This window comes from Anomaloglossus baeobatrachus, chromosome 2 (genome assembly GCF_048569485.1).
Source record: "Anomaloglossus baeobatrachus isolate aAnoBae1 chromosome 2, aAnoBae1.hap1, whole genome shotgun sequence".
NCBI classification, from domain to species: Eukaryota; Metazoa; Chordata; class Amphibia; order Anura; family Aromobatidae; genus Anomaloglossus; species Anomaloglossus baeobatrachus.
In genome coordinates, this window is record NC_134354.1 from 322,804,840 (window position 1) to 322,824,997 (window position 20,158).

Here is a 20,158-nt window from a genome sequence, read left to right on the forward strand (position 1 = left end):
TACCCAGTGCCCAGTCAGCGACATGTAACGCCCCTGTCCATGCTTACTGTTCCAAGTATCTGTGGTGAAATGCACCCTGTCACACACATAGTTTCTCAAGGAAGCGGTGATGTTGTGTGCGACCTGCTGTGTTAGCACGGGCACCCCTTTCTTGGAGAAGGAGTGGCAAATGGCCATCGGCTCTTGGGGTACTGCAATGGGCATAAAGTCTCGAAAATCCTCGGTGACAAAAGGGTGTAAAGGCAGCCTTTCTGTAGCCAACATGTTTGAGATGCTGAAACTAAACCTCTTAGGAATGTCATGCACTTCGAAAATCATGTAAAAAACAGCGAGGGGACTCCAACCACAGTCTCCCTCGTTTTCACTAATTTGGCCACACACACCCCACTTGACTGTCATCAGTTGATCCCCCTTTTCAAAATGAAAAAGATGCTTTGCATGAAGCACTCTCAAAAATACGCGTGCCTTTCGCCTCCCCTGGATGACCCAGGGGAAGAAAAGTCTTCTGAGAGCCATGACTTGTTCATTTTGGTTCTTTTAGAAACACAGCGAGGGGACTCCAACCACAGTCTCCCTCGTTTCCACTAATTGGGCCACACACACCCCACTTGACTGTCATCAATTGATCCCCCTTTTCAAAATGAAAAAGATGCTTTGCATGAAGCACTCTCAAAAATACGCGTGCCTTTCGCCTCCCCTGGATGACCCAGGGGAAGAAAAGTCCTCTGAGAGCCATGTCCACATTGTCAGTGGACAGACGCGTGTGCTTATCTGCCAGCAGACCCCCAGCAGCACTGAAGACAGGTTCCAAGAGAACGCTGGCTGCAGTACACGACAAGATCCCCAAGGCGTACGTGGCGAGCTCAGGCAATTTATCCAGATTGGAAGCCTAAAATGAGCAGGGCTCAAGTTGCACAGTAATGGCATCGATGTTTCCTTGCATATACTCATATATCTGTGTCTCTTCCTCTTTTTCCTTGTCCAGTTCTTTTGTTTTCGCATGAGTATATGTCCTTGTCACTTTCCCATGTGTTTGTGTTGTGTTGTGAGTTTCGTCACCTTTTGGATACCTTTGAGGGTGTTTTCTAGTTGTTTTTATGTGTTTGTGATAGCCTCCCATTGTTTCCTATGCGGTTCGAGCGGTTCGCCGAACCGAACTCGAACGGGACCTCCGTCGGCGAACCGAACTCGAGCCGAACCACGGCCGGTTCGCTCATCTCTAATAAGTACACACACTCATATGTATGTAAACACACAGGCATGAATATGAAGACATGCACACAGACATGAAGACCGGCACACATACAATATGTAAATGTTGCTTGCTAGGGAGGCGTATTGGATTCTATAAACTAAATGCCCGTTTTCCAGGGGGTCTGAATTTTCGCTCTGATCTGTTATATATCTATTGATATTGTATATACTATACCCTGTTTCTCTTGTGTAATGTTATTTGGGAATTTTTCACGATGTTGTTTTTAATTATTCATATGGTACTACTCAGTAACAAGATGGATTAGCCTTTATAGCAATTTTTGCTTTCATTTGTTACTATGTTGCCTATGACAGGATTTTTTTCTGTCTCTCCGAAATGCGTAAGCGTAGCTGTACATGTATCCATGTTTTAAATTTTTGTATTAAAATATTCAAATTGTCTCTCCAGGAAAGGAGACAAACTCTAGCGCAGTGCCACCTATTGGAAGTAGCGATCCTAAAAGTCAAAAGTGGACTTTTAACAATCCTTTGCATATGATTTAGGATTTACGCCAGATCAGATTATGCCAGTATCGCTACTTCCAATAGGTGGCGCTGCGCTAGAGTTTGTCTCCTTTCCTGGAGAGACAATTTGAATATTTGCCAGAGGGGAATTGCAGCTATAAGTCCCCTTACTGGCAGCCAGACTGGCTTGCAAAGTCTCCTTAAGGAGAATAGTGTTCCCACGTGGAATAAAATAGTAATTCTTTTACTTCGGTGCTGGATTACTTTACTTCAAGTGAATTAATAAAATCCGGTTTCAAGCGACGCTGAACTTTATTAATTCAGGGCATAATGTCACCTGGTAAAATTCAGGTGACATTAACCCTTTATTACCCAGTTTGCCAATGCACCAGTGCAGCTGGATGTGCCGGGTAAGCACCAGATATGGCGCATCTAATTGATTGCCCAAATCCGGGGTGGCTACCGGTTGCTATTCTTACCCTAGGGGTGCAATAACTATGTGCCCCCCCCAGGGGGGGAATATCAACCACCAGCAGTCTGTTTTATCTTGGTTGACTATCAAAATTGGGGGGGGGACCGCACAGCATTTTTTAAAAATGTATTTATTGTACTGCACGATAAAGACCCGCCCACCGGCGGCTGTGATTGGTTGCAGTGAGACAGCTGTCACTCAGCGTGAGCGCCCGTCTGACTGCAACCAATCATAGGCATTGGTGGGTAGGGGAAGCAGGGAATACGAGATGGAATAATGAGCGGCCGGAATTTTCAAAAGCAGGAGAAGCCGCCGGAGCAGTGTGACAGCCGTGCATCGCCGTGCTGGTGATCGGTGAGTATGAAAGAGGGGGTGAGAGGGAGAGACCGACCAACAGACCAACACAGAGAGAGAGAGAGAGAGAGAGAGATACCAACAGGGAAAAATACCGACAGAGAGACTTCACTGACTGTTTTCCCGTCCGAAGCTTCCTTCCCTGCTGCCTCGCTCCCCCACCTGGTGCTTCTCTCCCCACTGCACGGGGCTTCGCTCCCCCGCAATTTCCTTGCCCGATCCTAAATGAGGACCGGGCAGGGAGCACAGCACCAGGAAGCGGGCAGCGAACCACCGGGCAGCAGGGAGCGCAGCACCAGGGAGCAAAGGACCCGGGCGGGGAGCATGCATAAGCTGATTGCTTAAAAAAGCCGGCGACTTTTTACCGCCCGGCTTTTAAATAATCATGCATCTGTAGCACCCCTGAGACCCTCAGGGCACTACAAGGAACTGCATCCTCTTGGGGATACAGGACCTACCCCCTGGGACCTGGAGTACCAGTACCGATTCCACCAATACACACCTAAAATCCTAGTTCTCCTCTCCACACTGGGCATAGAGGGTTAACCACGTAAGGGGATGGTTGCCATGGGAACGAGTCCCTGGGTAAAGCCAGCCTGGTGGGAGGGGTCAGCAGTCAGTTGGAGTCAGGAGTTGAGAGCACGCAGAAGACATGTGCGGACGTGCCTGAGCTGGTCCATGTAACGGTGACCCAGGGGCACAGGAGAGAGGTCGCCACATGTACCTAGATACCGCTGGGACCGGAGCATGAACGGGGCACAGGGCCCTAGGTCAAGCGCAAGTTTCACACTGTTTGGCAGATACCTGCCCAGTGAGGACACCTTCACGGTCTTCACCGAACCAAATAATCCGGGGGCATCAACAGTAAACTAGGATCAGGGTTCGGACACTTACCTCCCCACAGGGTCCGCACTGCCCGCCATACGGAGAAGGAGACTGTACCCCACAAGGGATGGTCGGGGCACCCAAAATGCTATGGGGACTCAATCTACAAAGAGTGCCGGGGACAGAGCAACCTGGGTCACTACATTGGCACTGGTCTTCCTGGGACCTGAACCAGCATCTCTGGGTCCACCAGCATGCAAAAGTGAAACTGGCTGCAAGAGACCGGAAGGGGGCCGGCAGAATGCACCCTGGTATGCGGAACTGACACCAGCCCTGCAGCACTGACTTTGCAGACCAGCACAAGACAAGATGTCTACTTCTCAAGACCGCAGAACTCTGCCCTGGCTTTAAGAGGAGCTGGATTCGCTGTGTCTGTGGATGCGACTTCAAATGATACAGAAGATCGAGCACTGGTGCAGGAAGATGAGGGGGATGGTGGCAGTGGTGTGGGCCCAAGCAGAACGGGCCCTGCACGAGGAGCGGCACCTGGATCTGGTAAGCGAGGCATTATCCTCAGCCCCACTAACCCCCCCAGTTGCGGCACCAGGAAAACCCGTGCCCGCTGACCTACCGGTAACACGGATCCTCCCACCGCGGCCAGCCCAGAGCAGGCCACGGCAACCCGGTCCACGGCCAGACCAGACCAGGCTGAAACACCTCCATTCACGGCCAGACCACGCCACAACGCCACCGTCCACGACCAGACCGGACCTAGCTAGGCTGCGGAACACAGCCCTGGGAGACCCGACAACCCCAAGTAAAGGTGCCGGTAACCAGCCCGACCTGGAGCCCGCTAACGGTAATCCGGATGCGGGTTATCCGGGTTCAGGGAGCATCAGGTTCAAGAGGGAGTCCGGTATGGCTGCTGCGGTACAGAGTTCTGCTGTGAATGAAGAGGCCTGCCAAGCCATTATTCGGCAGCTGACCCAGGAGCAACAGGCTCGGGCTGCCAAGAAAAGGCAAGTGATTGCCTGTGATCGGCTGGAGAAAGAAAGCCTGCATCGAGACACCTGGGCTGTCCGTGGGGTCCGGTACCAGGGCACCCAGGGCACCGTGGATAAGTTTGACCAGCATAAAGGATGGGGATTCATCAAGGAGCCCGGGATGTATGCTGGCATCTTTGTATTCCGCAGGGACGTGCTGGACCACCTGGTACAAGGACATCAGGACCTGCACCTGGGTGATGTGGTCACATACACCAGGCACCATGGAGAGAGGGGCTGGTATGCCCTTGATGTGCAGAAAATATGGGACCTGTGCCAGCCAACACCTCCTACTCCCCCACCATTTCCAAGGTCCTCACGGCTGTGGTAGCGGAACCAGGCTACCCCAGCAGTTAAAGTTAACATGTTTACTGTTGTGTTATTGCTGCTAAAATATGAAAATTTTGAATTATTTGGGAAAGTAACCTGATTTTCTACCTGTTGAAAAATTACGTTAATAATGTTAAAAAAATGGACCATGGCTGCAGGACTGCGAGCAGCCAGCACGAAATATTGTGCAGTTGTAAATAGTTGCACCAAGTGTGCCCTCTAGAGTCATCTCATATGACCATCAGGACATTTATCCCGCCACCAAGGAGAGGAAGGTTGGAGGAAAGGTCTGGGATAGAGACCTGGTCACCAAAGGAACGGGTGACCTGCCTCCTCAAAAGGGTTTGGGGAACCTTTCTGGGTGGTGGATTGATGGGGGGGGACTCTAAGTTTGCAACGTTTAAGGAATGTGCCTTCCCTGCGTGGGAAGGATGTTGTGTTAATAACAATTACCTTTTTCATCCAATAAAGCTCTATCTTGCTACAACCCGAGACGTGCTGTGTTTAACCAAGGGGGAATGTAGTGCCCCTGAGACCCTCAGGGCACTACAAGGAACGGCATCCTCTGGGGGATGCAGGACCTACCCCCTGGGACCTAGAGTACCAGTGCCGATTCCACCAACACACACCTAAAATCCTAGTTCTCCTCTCCACACTGAGCATTACTCACATTTCCCATTGACTTACATTGGACTCGCTACTCCTAACGAGTAATTACAAGGATACTCACGGAATAATGAGTAGCTCGAATACTGTACTACTCTGCGAGTACCGAGTAGAAACGAGTATATTCGCTCATCCCTAGCCACGACTCATCTTGTCACTGATCACCGCAGCCCTGAAAATAAAAAGGTCACATATATTGTATACATACATTTGCCTACTGAATAAAAATTCCCCCACATTGCGCCCCACAATACATATATGTACCCCACTATTAATATACAATTATTCACGCTACATTCTAAATATAAAGTGATAAATAAGCTGACACTGGATACCCCATTAATTAGAATCTCTGCCGCCCAATAAATATAAATTAATCATTCTCTGCAACTTTCCCCCAATTAATAATAAGGTTATGCACCAAATACATAACATCACCTGCTTCTCCACATACATAACATTCCCCCTCACCATATACGTAACATCCCCCCTTCCCCATCTCTGTCACCTCAACTCCCCCCTTCCACACATATGTAACATCACCCGCTTCCCCACTCAGCCCCAAACAAGTAACTGTAACCCTTCTCCATTCAGCCCCCAGCACACAACCCCCAGCCCAGCACATAACATAACCTCCTTCCATATGCAGCCCCCAGCTTGCAGTCCCACACAAGTAAACCTAACCCTTCCCCAGTCAGCCCCTGTTACGTCACCACCGGAGTTCGCTCCAGCGACTTCTACTCCGATCGCCAGGTGACGCCATATTCCTGCCATGGATAGTGCTGGTGAGGGAGAGCAGTCGATACCAGTGGCGCCGGTCATCCACTGGGCTTGGTTTCCTTGGGATCTGCAGTACCACTGGCTGACTTTAGGTGGCGTGTGTCTTCCAGCTGAAGTTACCATCATTCAGCTGCAACCAATGGGAAAACATCATACCCTTCTTAATTGCCCTCCTGTCTGCTGACCACAGCCAGAGATAGTTCTGATATTCTGGTTCCTGTTCTGCCCTGTTCTGTTTTGTGATTCTGACTTCTGCTTGTTTCCTGACTATCTCTCCTGCCTGCTGGTTATGTACCTCACTGCCCGATCCGGACTGCTACATTTTCTGATTACATCCTTGCCTGCCGATTCTGTCCCTTTTCTGCAATTCCTGGTTTCACCCTGCCTGACGACTACTCTCTCGGTAGTGATCTCCAGGGCCCTGTGTAATTTAAAATCCCTGTATAGGGGTTAAAGGGTTTCAGGGTTCTGGGGGTCCTGCTTGGTGAAGTGGTTTCCCTCTAGCCTGTCCAATACAGCCAGTCTGAGTCTGTGGATCCAGGCAGGTGTTACATCCCCCCAGCAAGCAGTCCCACAACTGTAACATCACCCCTGATTCTCCAAGTGAATAATATCACACCCCATTTCCTGCACAGCCCCCCAGCATGCATCCCCACATCACCACTTTCGCTATCCAGCCTTGCATATGTAAAAATCACCCCTTTCCTTGTACAATAGCCCAGTATGGAGCACCTTCTCTGTGCAATCATTCAACATGCAGCCCCTATGTACAGTCATGGCCAAAAGTTTTGAGAATGACACCAAAATTATATTTTCACATGATCTGTTGCCCTCTGGTTTTTAATTGTGTTTGTCTGATGTTTACATCACATACAGAAATATAATTGCAATCATATTATGATTACCAAAAGGTTATATTGACAGTTAGAATGAGTTAATGCAGCAAGTCAATATTTGCAGTGTTGACCCTTCTTCTTCAGAACCTCTGCAATTCTCCCTGGCATGCTCTCAATCAACTTCTGGACCAAATTCTGACTGATAGCTGTCCATTCTTGCATAAGCAATGCTTGCATTTTGCCAGAATATGTTGGTTTTTGTTTGTCCACCCGTCTCTTGATGATTGCCCACAAGTTCTCAATCGAATTAAGATCTGGGGAGTTTCCAGGCCATGGACCCAAAATCTCTGTTTGTGTTCCATGAGCCATTGAGTGATCACCTTTGCTTTTGTTGGGCGCCAAACTGCTCTTTGACAGTTGGGAGAAGTTGCTCTTGGAGGACATTCTGGTACCATTCTTTATTCATGGCTGTGTTTTTAGGCAAGACTGTGAGTGAGCCGATTCCCTTGGCTGAGAAGCAACCCCACACATGCATCGTTTCAGGATGCTTAACAGTTGGCATGAGACAAGACTGGTGTTTGTGCTCACCTCTTCTTCTCCTAATAAGCTGTTTTCCAGATGTCCCAAACAATTGAAAAGGGGATTCATCTGAGAAAATGACTTTACCCCAGTCCTCAGCAGTCCACTCCCTGTACCTTTTGCAGAATATCAGTCGGTCCCTGATGTTTTTTTCTGGAGAGAAGTGGCTTCTTTGCTGCCCTCCTTGAAACCAGGCCTTGCTCAAGCAGTCTCCGCCTCACAGTGCGTGCAAAAGCACTCACACCAGCCTGCTGCCATTGCTGAGCTAGCTCGGCACTGCTGGTAGTCCGATCCCGCAGCTGAAATAGTTTTAAGATACGGTCCTGGCGTTTGCTGGTCCTTCTTGGGCACCCTGCAGCCTTTTTGGAAACAATGGCTCTCACCTTGAAGTTCTTGATGATGCGATAGATTGTTGACTGAGGCGCAATCTTTGTAGCTGCGATACTCTTCCCTGTTAGGCCCTTTTTGTGCAGAGCAATGATGGCTGCACGTGTTTCTTTAGAGATAACCATGGTTAACTGAAGAGAAACAATGATAACAAGCACCAGCCTCCTTTTAAAGTTTCCAGTGGTGTCATTCTTACTTAATCATGACTGATCGCCAGCCCTGTCCTCATAAACACCCACACCTGTGTTAATGGAACAATCACTAAAACAATGTTAGCTGCTCCTTTTAAGGCAGGAATGCAATGATGTTGAAATGTGTTTTGGGGGTTGAAGTTCATTTTCTTAGCCAATATTGACTTTGCAAGTAATTGCTGTTAAGCTGATCACTCTTTATGACATTCTGGAGTATATGCAAATTGCCGTTAGAAAAACTTAAGCAGTAGACTTTATAAAAATTAATATTTGTAGCATTCTCAAAACTTTTGGCCATGACTGTAGTAACATCCAGTTATCTTTTGCCCCCAAAAACCAAACACCACCTCACATTACTCACCCTTAGTCCTGTGTATGAAGCCCTTTGCTCCACGGTGCAGCCCCTCAGTCCTCCCGGCCCGGGGCACCACTTATGACAGATGAGGGCAATCTGGCCATGGACCCCCCAGAGCCTCAGGCTCCGAGCAACAGGCTAGATTGCCCTCATTACTAATAGCCCTGCATGGTCCCCCCTTCACCCCTGGGCCCCTGTGTTCCCACCACTGAGGGCGGCAAATGCAGCCGACATTGAAACTCTCAGAGCGCTGCATCAGGCAGCCCGACAGCGCCCCCCTGACAGCTGCGCCTGGGGCGCATGCCCCGCCAGCCCCCCTAGATATACCTCTGCTTTTAGGAACAGACAAATTGAATTAATGTCAAAAACAGATCTGTTGAATAACTGATGCAAAAAGAAGCAGAGAGACCGTATTGATTATCATGAGGTCCATTTAGGTTCTGTTATTTGTTAGTAGAACATCGTAATAACCCATGATAATCTTTTCAGCCCTTTGCTTCTAATTAATATAGTTAATATTGACATTAAAGAGAACCAACCAGCAGGATTTTCATATGTAAAGTAAAGCCAGTGCTATACTGGCACTAGGATGCTGAATGTAAGCATACCTTTTGTTCTGAGATTAGAGGTTTTATTGTAGAATTTGGTGCAAGTAAAGTTCCAGCAATACACTATTTGATTGTCAGGTGCAACAAGGGTGAAAATATGTGAGTCGGGTCTTGCTCTCTATTCCCACCCCTGTCTGTCTGCCTGGCCTTGGTAGATGCTAGACTGTATGGGCTCCTTCCAGGTATGAGACATTTCTGTCATGTGATAGGGGCATGTTCAAAATGCAGGCCATACAGTCTAACATCTACCAATGCCAGAGAGGCAGACAGGCGGGAAGAGATAACAAAACCCGATCCACATATTCCTACCCCTGCTGCACCTGTCATTCAAATAGCAGTGCATTGCCCATATTTCTGAAATAAAACCTCCAATCTCAGAACAAAAAATATGCTTACATTTAGCATCCTAGCCCTAGTATAGCACTGGCTTTACTTTATATTTGAAAATCTTGATGGATGGATCTCTTTAACGCTGTCTCTTTCTAATAAAGAACAAATACAATGTCCAAATGGATATGTGAACATAGCCTTTCTTGGGAATACTGTCTTATTTTGTTTTCAGCAGACTTTTTATTTCAAAAATGGACAAAAAAAAGTGCACCCATTTTGTTTCATTCAGTTACCACTATATTGTCCTTTATACATTTTGGGTAAAAAAAATCTTCTATTTTTACACTATTTATTTATCTTTTTTCAGACTCGATCACTTAGTTACTCAGAGTTGGAGTTTCCAGCACCTAGCTTTCTCCAAAGGTTTGGAAGTCTGACTTGGCGCAAGAAAAGATTTAACACCTTTGAATATAGCAATGCTTCCCCTAATGTTTCAACTACAACAGAATTACAGTGGTCTGTGGGAGGTTTGGAAAGACCAGCTGTGAGAAGTGAACTGGATTTAGAAAGCAGAAATCCTAAGTCCTGTATAGTTCATTATCCTTTTGCACAGAGCACTTCTAAAATTTTTGAACATTGTTCTAACAGAGAGCAACTAAATCTAGAGATCTCAACATCATTTGATTGTATAGCTGTTGGTGATGAAAACAACAGCCCAAATCTAGTGACCACACAAGGGAAAAATGTTCAGCTGCCATTTGCCTTTCCAGAAAGACTTGAAAGAGAAAATGAAGATTCACTTCCATGTTGGACAGAGAGTGTATTCAAAGACTATATGTCACAAAACCACCAAACTCCAGGTTCACCAATCTATCAACTACTTGGAGACTCTCAGCCTTCAGAGTTTATAGAAAATTGTGAAGAACCTGACCAGTACCAAAGTTCTCTTTATCATCACATACAATCAGAGCATCTCATGCTAGAAGAATCATTTATTAAAGAATCCAAAGTAAAAACCAGTCTAACCCAAAAGAAAGTGCAGCAGAGTCCAGCTTGCAAAAGTAAAAATAAAGAGGCTGAAAAAATTACACAACACATACCTCACTACACTAGCATACTTTCTCAAGATACAGCACAAATCAGAACAGTCCAGAAATATGGAAACTTATCTCAAGTAGAAACACTAAAAAAATCATCTTGTTCTCAGAAATCATTAAAGTTATCCACAGAATTTTCAAAGCAATGCCAGAATCAAACATCTTTAGCACATGCAAATGATATCCAAAAAGATGAGCTGCAAAAAGAAACCACGGATTTGCAGGACTCAGTAAAAGACCAGACACAAAATCTGCATAGACAGATCCTAGAGAATGAAGGAGCACAAAGCCTGTCTGATTCCTCTACAGTACCCCTTTTAGCACCAATGAAAGGTGACTGTAAATCACAGGCATCACCATATACAGCCAGAATCAGATACAAAGTTATAATTACTATGACTAAGGAGGAAAAAAAGCAAGCCCAACTACAAAGGCTGGCACAAGAGATGGTGAAAGCAGAAAAACTTGTTGGACAAGATTTGAGGATGTCATCTTCATTGGAATCTCAGGCATCTGGCTTTTATAGGGCGGACCTTACAGAAATGACAGCTCAATATATTTCAGAAACATCACAGCACATTGAAAAGTATGCATCACCAGAGATAGAGAGCCCAGATCAGAAGGGTGGAGAGACTCCGAAAGGGGCACAAGTGGACAGGTAAGCAGTGGATGGGAGTGGGCACCATATCCTAGAGGGTGGGAGTGATTGTAGATAAATATATAACATTGAAAAATAAAGTCATATCAAATCTACATAAATCTGACAACATTTTGTTACTGGAATGACAAAAACAAATGAGATAATAAGAAAGTTTTCATCCTGTAACTAACACTTCCTAATTGATTATCTTTACGATTCAACGTCTGAAATGTAATCTTCAGTGTTGTGACATATTTGGTGTAAAATGTGTTTGGTCATTCTTCCCACATATGTAGGGCTTGGCTCCATGTTTGAACTCTGTATTCTGCTTGTCACATCATAAAATACAAAGTTCAATATGGGGAGGGACAGGGGAGAGTAAGGAAGTACTGCAGATAATATGTAATACAGGAGTGGCTCAGGTTCACCTGTTTTGCCTTCACAGTCTCAAAAAAAGTTTTCCTCAAACGACAAAAAAAGAAAAAACTAAAGATCTCAGTGAGTAACCTAGCAGGATATAACTATATAAAATATTTATGTAGAGCATGATATATGAATACTATATATGTCATTCCTTGGTGTGATATTGTATATATCAAAGTTAGAGATCAAATGTAAGGTTGTGAAGATGACTACTTATAGAAGGATTTGTAGAATACTCTGTCATATTAATTAGGTTACAGGTTTGACACTAGGGTAATCTCTCATACATTTTTAGAATATTTGTAATGTGTGAAGCATTAATAATCATTCTACAGAACACTCTATGGAGAAAATGAGCTGAGCACTTTTTCATAGCCCCCAAATGCATTTCTAGCAGTTATTAACAAATTATGACATGCTACCTTTTTTCCTTAAGAAAAAGCTTATCTGTATTAGTAAAAGCTAAACTAAGTGCGGGACCACTGTGGCATTTTTTCTTTTTTTGTGCTCTCTGTTAGCAATCAGTATTAAGTGTATAGAAAGTGTATTACAGTGCTTATAGGTCACTATCTTCTGCTGTTTCTAACTCTGCTTTGGCATCACGTGAGAACATTTGTGACCTACCGGCTCATAGCATCTTCTGTGTGGACCAGTGGTCATTGTCTCCATGCAAATGCATGAGACTCAAAAGAGGCTTGGAGCGCCTTGTTTTGAGTCTCATAGACTTACATTGAGTAGTCTTTTAAAGTTAAAGAGGACCTGTCACCAGGTCCAAAATGGCCCACATTTGCTTCTATTTTATTCTCACTGCTCCTCTTAGTATTCCTATTTTGTTTTATGATAAATCTGCCAGCCATATTAGTCAAGAGATATGGTCATTTTTATTTAGTGCTTACTTTTATGGTATTTACCAATGGGGCATTGGTCAGACAAGCTTCCCTGAAAACTATAAAAAATGTTTAAAAGAACTTAAGTCCTCAGTTATTGATACCTTTTAATGGCTAACTGAAAAGATAGTAATAATAGCAAGCTTTCGAGACTATGCAGATCTCTTCATCAGGCTCAGTATAATACAAAATCTGAAGAGTCACATATTTATACACAACAGGACATAGAATAGAGCAGTAAATAAAACAAGTTATGTGAAGCAGAACTATCAGTATGGCAATAGGACAAACTGTTGTGGCCATAAATATTGCAGCAGTTCATAGCTAAGCAGTGTGAAAGTTTTATTGTCCTCTGATTGGGGTCTGGTCCAGAGCTAGGATGCCCCCAGATGGTCTGAGGAGCACATTTCTTAATTTATGTAAAAAGACATAAATCCATGTGACACATTCATTCCTGCTCTAAATGTGTCAAAGGTCATCATAAGTTTGTATTTCCAAAGTCTCCTGTCTTGCTGGGACTTGAAATTTCCTTTCAATACCATCAATTTCATGTCCACGATGCTGTGGTATGGGTTACAAAAATCCTTTTTTCTCTAATTGTGTGGCAGTGAGAATTCATCCTTGTCCTGAGCTGTTGTCCTGTCTCCCCTACCTGTCATGAAAACTATAAAATTAGCACTAAATAACAAGGCTCATATCTCTGGAGCCACAAGCCAAATTTGCAAAAAAAAATAAAACAATATGAAATACTCAGGTAATCATCAGGAATAAAATAAGAGAAAAACCTGATAATTTTTGACCTAGTGACAGCTCTTTTTTAAGCTGTAAATGCTTTAATATGTCAATGTATCTTAGCATAGGGAGTTTCTTATAACACTATAGGGTATCAATGTATACACCGTGTGCAGAATTATTAGGCTAGTTGTATTTTAGATGATTTTTTTATTATTGATCAACAACTATGTTCTCAATCAACTCAAAAGACTCAAATATCAAAGCTTAATTTTTTTGGAAGTTGGAGTGTTTTTTTTTTTAGATTTGGCTATCTTAGAAGGATATCTGTTTGTGCAGGTAACTATTACTGTTCAGAAATATTAGGAAAACTTAATATAAACCAAATATATTTCCATCTCACTTGTTTATTTTCACCAAGTAAAACAATATAACTGAACAAAATTTAGAAATAAACATTTCTGCAAAAACAAAACCCCCAAAAAATAGTGATCAATATAGCCACCTTTCTTTATGATGACACTCAACAGCCTACCATCCATAGATTCTGTCAGTTGCTTGATCTGTTTACGATCAACATTGCGTGCAGCAGCCACACAGCCTCCGAGACACTGTTCCGAGAGGTGTACTGTTTTCCCTCCTTGTAGATATCACATTTTACGAGGGACCACAGGTTCTCTATGGGGTTCAGATCAGGTGAACAAGGGGGCCATGTCATTATTTTTTCATCTTTTAGACCTTTACTGGCCAGCCACGCTGTGGAGTAGTTGGATGTATGTGATGGAGCATTGTTCTGCATGAAAATCATGTTTTTCTTGAACGATACTGACTTCTTCCTGTACCACTGCTTGAATAAGTTGTCTTCCAGAAACTGGCAGTAGGTCTGGGAGTTGAGCTTCACTCCACCCTCAACCCGAAAAGGTCCCACAAGTTCATCTTTGAAGATACCAGCCCATACCAGTACCCCACCTCCACCTTGCTGGCGTCTGAGTCGAAGTGGAGCTCTCTGCCCTTTACTAAACCAGCCTCTGGCCCATCCATCTGGCCCATCAAGAGTCACTCTCATTTCATCAGTCCATAAAATCTTTGAAAAATCAGTCTTAGGATATTTCTTGGCCCAGTCTTGATGTTTTATCTTATGTTTCTTGTTCAAAGATTGTCCTTTTTCAGCCTTCCTTACCTTGGCCATGTCCCTGAGTATGGCACACCTTGTGCTTTTTGATACTCCAGTAACGTTGCAGCTCTGAAATATGGCCAAACTAATGGCAAATGGCATCTTGTCAGCTTCACGCTTGATTTTCCTCATTTCATGGGCAGTTATTTTGTGCCTTTTTTGCCCAACACGCTTCTTGCGACCCTGTTAGCACTTTGCCATGAAATGCTTGATTGTTCGGTGATCAAGCTTCAAAAGTTGGGAAATTTCAAGGCTGATGCATCCCTCTGCAAGACATCTCACAACTTTGGACTTTTCAGAGCCCGTCAAATCTCTCTCTTGACTAGAGTTGAGCGCGGTTCGTGGTTCGTGGTTCTCCAGTTCGCGGCTCGAGTGATTTTGGGGGCTGTTCTAGATCGAACTAGAACTCAAGCTTTTTTGCAAAAGCTTGATAGTTCTAGATACGTTCGAGAACGGTTCTAGCAGCAAAAAAAACAGCTAATTCCTAGCTGGCTTTCCGCTGTAATAGTGTAAGTCACTCTGTGACTCACACTATTATGACATTTCAGTGTATAGTGTGCGGGAACAGCGCATTCAGATCACTGCTGTATGGACTTCTGTATAGTACCACAAGTGCAAAGATATTTGCAGCACGTCTGCCTGCATTGCACACTCCAACTCATTGCTACTAAGCCATTATACTAGCAAACACTGAGTGAACCTAGTGGCATCCTAAACGTGGCTATTGGACTTCTGTATAGTCCCAGTAGTGCAAAGATATTTGCAGCACGTCTGCCTGCATTGCACACTCAAACTCATTATAACTAAGCCATTATACTAGCAAACACTGAGTGAACCTAGTGGCATCCTAAATGTGGCTATTGGACTTCTGTATAGTCCCACTAGTGCACAGATATTTGCAGCACATCTGCCTGCATTGCACACTCAAACTCATTATAACTAAGCCATTATACTAGCAAACACTGAGTGAACCTAGTGGCATCCTAAGCGTGGCTATTGGACTTCTGTATAGTCACACTAGTGCACAGATATTTGCAGCACGTCTGCCTGCATTGCACACTCGAACTCATTATAACTAAGCCATTATACTAGCAAACACTGAGTGAACCTAGTGGCATCCTAAACGTGGCTATTGGACTTCTGTATAGTCCCACTAGTGCACAGATATTTGCAGCACATCTGCCTGCATTGCACACTCAAACTCATTATAACTAAGCCATTATACTAGCAAACACTGAGTGAACCTAGTGGCATCCTAAGCGTGGCTATTGGACTTCTGTATAGTCACACTAGTGCACAGATATTTGCAGCACGTCTGCCTGCATTGCACACTCGAACTCATTGTTACTAAGCCATTATACTAGCAAACACTGAGGAAACTTAGTGGCATCCTAAACGTGGCTGTTGGACTTCTGTATAGTCCCAGTAGTGCAAAGATATTTGCAGCACGTCTGCTTGCATTGCACACTCAAACTCATTATAACTAAGCCATTATACTAGCAAACACTGAGTGAACCTAGTGGCATCCTAAACGTGGCTATTAGACTTCTGTATAGTCCCACTAGTGCACAGATATTTGCAGCACATCTGCCTGCATTGCACACTCAAACTCATTATAACTAAGCCATTATACTAGCAAACACTGAGTGAACCTAGTGGCATCCTAAACGTGGCTATTGGACTTCTGTATAGTCCCACTAGTGCAAAGATATTTGCAGCACGTCTGCCTGCATTGCACACTCAAACTCATTATAACTAAGCCATTATACTAGCAAACACTGAGTGAACCTAGTGGCTTCCTAAACGTGGCTATTGGACTTCTGTATAGTCACACTAGTGCACAGATATTTGCAGCACGTCTGCCTGCATTGCACACTCAAACTCATTGTTACTAAGCCATTATACTAGCAAACACTGAGTGAACCTAGTAGCATCCTAAACGTGGCTATTGGACTTCTGTATAGTCCCACTAGTGCACAGATATTTGCAGCACGTCTGCCTGCATTGCACACTCAAACTCATTATAACTAAGCCATTATACTAGCAAACACTGAGTGAACCTAGTGGCATCCTAAACGTGGCTATTGGACTTCTGTATAGTCCCAGTAGTGCAAAGATATTTGCAGCACGTCTGCCTGCATTGCACACTCAAACTCATTGTTACTAAGCCATTATACTAGCAAACACTGAGTGAACTTAGTGGCATCCTAAACGTGGCTATTGGACTTCCGTATAGTCCCACTAGTGCAAAGATATTTGCAGCACCTGTGCAGGACACCCTCCTGCTCTGTTTTTAATAAGCTATAATGATAGCAAAAAATACTGCCATTTAGTGGCATCATAGAACTGGATGTTGTATTTCATTATTGTCCCACTGGTGCCAAGCTATTTCTAGCACCTCTGCAGGACACCCTCCTGCTCTGTTTATAATAAGCTATAATGACAGCAAAAAATACTGCCATTTAGTGGCATCATAGAACTGGATGTTGTATTTCATTATTGTCTCACTGGTGCCAAGCTATTTCTAGCACCTGTGCAGGATACCCTCATACACATTTTGCTACGCTAATGTTATAGCAAACTCAGGGAATTCATTGCTGCATTTGATAATTCGGAGGGATAGAAAGTGAGGCTTTCTTTAGCTTTTCCTTCTGTTCATAGACAGCATCTCCAAGTCCATACCCGAAGAGCAATTTCTCCTCCACGTGTAAGTGTGGAGAGGCAGCTAGTGTGCATGTGTGTGCCGATTTACCCCAGCTGCAGCCTAACTACAGTGTTTCGCCTAGTGAGTATGCTCAGCCTGACTGTGCCATTCCTGACGCTAAGTCTTCATTTCGGGATACAGCGCATGCTCCCACACTTAGTGCGAAAAGCCTCTTTGCACAGGTACTTGCATTCCGTGCCGGGTCTAAGTCCTGTTTTGTGCCGAGACACCATGCTAAAGCTGATAGTCTTTTTTCAGAGACTCTATTTCATGCAACTGACCATGCTCAGGCACTTACTGCATCAGAAACTAGGTCCGGTAATGAACTCTTTGGCCCTTCCCCTGATGTGGGGGGGCCCATATAGACCACAGGGCATCAGGTGTCCTGACGATGTGGCCAGGCCACTCCCAAATGGCTTGCAGAGGCCCGCCCCTATGACTTGTCACCTCATTATTGATGGTCAGACGATGACTGGTGAGGTGTTTGTGTCGTGGCAGCCATGAGGTCATTATTGAAGTTGCGGTTCCAAATAGGACGCTAGTTATGCCACTCATGACGTGTCACTCTGCTTTTGTCTCCAGGAAGTGCATTGTTGTCCAGCCTGGTTTGGGGCGGACCCAGGTTATAAAATGGGCTGGAGCCAACAAGGAGGTACGCAGTCTTCTATTATGCTCCGAAAGAGCACACCTCCATGTGTTGAACCCATTGCAGCTTTAGGCCAGAGGTAGGCAGGGATAGGGCGTCGATGCAGGCCGCCACCACAGTTGGTAACGCAGAACGGTTAAGGCCAGCTCCTGTCCTACAAGTCCTGCTTGTGCAGCCCAGTGGCATTAACAGGCCTGCTGCTGCTGATGCGCCTGCTGTCCACAGGTGTGGCCCCAATGCACACGGTCAGCATACTCAATGGCCCCTGTGATGTTAACAGGGAGTTCCTGGGCTGGGTGGGCGTGTGGACCCTGTGACGCTAACAGGGCTCCCACTCTCAAGATCCGAGTGGCGTCTAACTCGGTTAAGGCAACTATTAGTTTCATAGCCACACAGCTCTGTATCCTCCACCTAACCTTCCAGTTGCCAACCTCTCCTTTTCCATCTGGGAGCACGGTGGACACTGACTGCTGATGGGGATATATACCTTTCTCTTTCTTTTCTTATTAATTTTCGTTATATACCGCTAACATAGTATATACCACCTTATCCAAATCTGCCAGTCCCACCGTAACAGATGGTGTTTCTTCATCAAATGTTACTTTTGCTTAACCACTAAACCAACGGACAAAAACTTTTTTCCCCTTTCCAACACACCTGTTCCCCTTTCCACTAGCATTTGTCCTTTTTTAACTCATTTGGTATATGACCAAAAGTGCAACTCTGCAGGGACACCGTACTCAATGCCATCTCAGCCCAGCAGCCAGCCCTCGGTCCCTCAGATGTGGACAAGTAAAAGCCCATTTCCTCCTATCCATGACAAAGCGTTGAGAATCACTCTGTGCAGCACTGGTGTTTACTGGAAAAGCAGATCTAAGAATCCGTACCACCTTCCGCAGATACTCCTGTATACGTGCGTCCCTTTCTATGGCTGGAATTATTTCGCCAAATTTTGTCTTGTACCGGGGATCTAACAGTGTGGCAACCCAGTAGTTAGCATTACTTCAAATTCGTACAATCCGAGGGTCATGTTGTAGGTAGTGCAACAAGAAGGCGCTCATGTGTCTTGTGCATCCAGGAGGACAAAGTCCTTGGTTTGTTGGTGGCAGAGAGGTGAGAATCGTGCCTCCTTCCTCTGCCCTCTCCCCCCAACCTCGCACAACCGAAATGTGAGCAAGCTCTCACTCATCTGCTGAGTCTTCCATGCCCATCGCAAGTTCGTCCTCCATTTCTTCATGGGCTCCTGCACCTTCCTCAACAATTTTTGCTGATACTATGCGCCCTTGTTAATCCCTATCTCCCACCATGACTGCCGCCTAGGTGCCGCTCAACGTATGGACCTTGTACATCTTATTATCCCTTCTGCATATGACTCCTCCTGTACTTCCTCCCCTTCCTCTTGGACAAACACCTGACTCCGAATAATGCTTACAGTGTGCTCCATCTTGTAGATGACCAGAATTGTCACGCTGAGAATGGCATCGCTAGTGCTAAACATCTTCGTCGACATTTGTAAACTGTGTAGAAGGGTGCATAGCTCCTTGATCTGACACCACTTCAGCAGCGTGATCTGCACCACCTCTGAATCAAGTTAGCCCAGGGTATACATCATACCGTATTTCAGCAGGGCTCTGCGGTGCTGCCACAGACGCTGCAACATGTGCAGATTCCAATTCCTGCGTGTCGGAACATCGCATTTCCGGCGTTTAACTGCCAGACCCTAAGACTTCAGGAGCGAAGAAAGTTGTTGAGCTGCTGGGTGCGAAGGATGAAAGTGAGCACATAGCAGCGTGCCCACTGCACAAGGCCATGTAGGCCGGGATGGTATTTTAAAAATTACTGGAGAATCAGATTCAACACGTGAGCCATACAAGGCACGTGTGTCACAATACCCTGACGAAGGGCCGCAGACAGGTTTGCATCATTGCCGCACACGGCTGTTAAGTCACCAACGTAGTCCACTCAATCAATTTGTACTACGGTCGCCAGGTGACAACGTGTTCTTTTCGTGCATAGTGCTGATGATGGGAAAGGAGTCGATGCCTGCGGCGCAGGTGGACGCAGGTTATGGTCACCCACTGGGTTGCATTACCTTGACAGATACAGAACCACAGGCTGAATGTAGGTGGTGGGTATCTCACAGATGAAGTACCATCATTCAGCTACAACCAATGGGAAGACACAACACCCTTTTTTAGGCCCCTCCTGTCTGAAGACCACTGCCAGACATAGCTATGAACCTCTGGTTACTGTTACCCCAGTTTAGTTTTATGAGTTTGTGTGCTTGTTACCTGACTACTTTTCCTGCTTGCTGTTTAGGTACCTCGTTGGCCGATTTGTATTTCACGTCTGCTTGTTTTCTGATTAAGTCCTGGCCATC

The 20,158-nt window shown here is 45.2% G+C and overlaps 1 protein-coding gene across 1 annotated transcript in view; it reads left to right on the forward strand.

The window, feature by feature from the left end:
- LOC142289738 (uncharacterized) overlaps positions 1-20,158 on the forward strand; it is an 834,494-nt gene that overhangs the window by 73,977 nt on the left and 740,359 nt on the right. The window contains exons 2-3 of the mRNA XM_075333662.1: positions 4,260-4,582; positions 9,843-11,230. Of these exons, the coding sequence (XP_075189777.1) occupies positions 4,260-4,582; positions 9,843-11,230 (1,711 nt within the window). The remainder of the gene's footprint in view (positions 1-4,259; positions 4,583-9,842; positions 11,231-20,158) is intronic.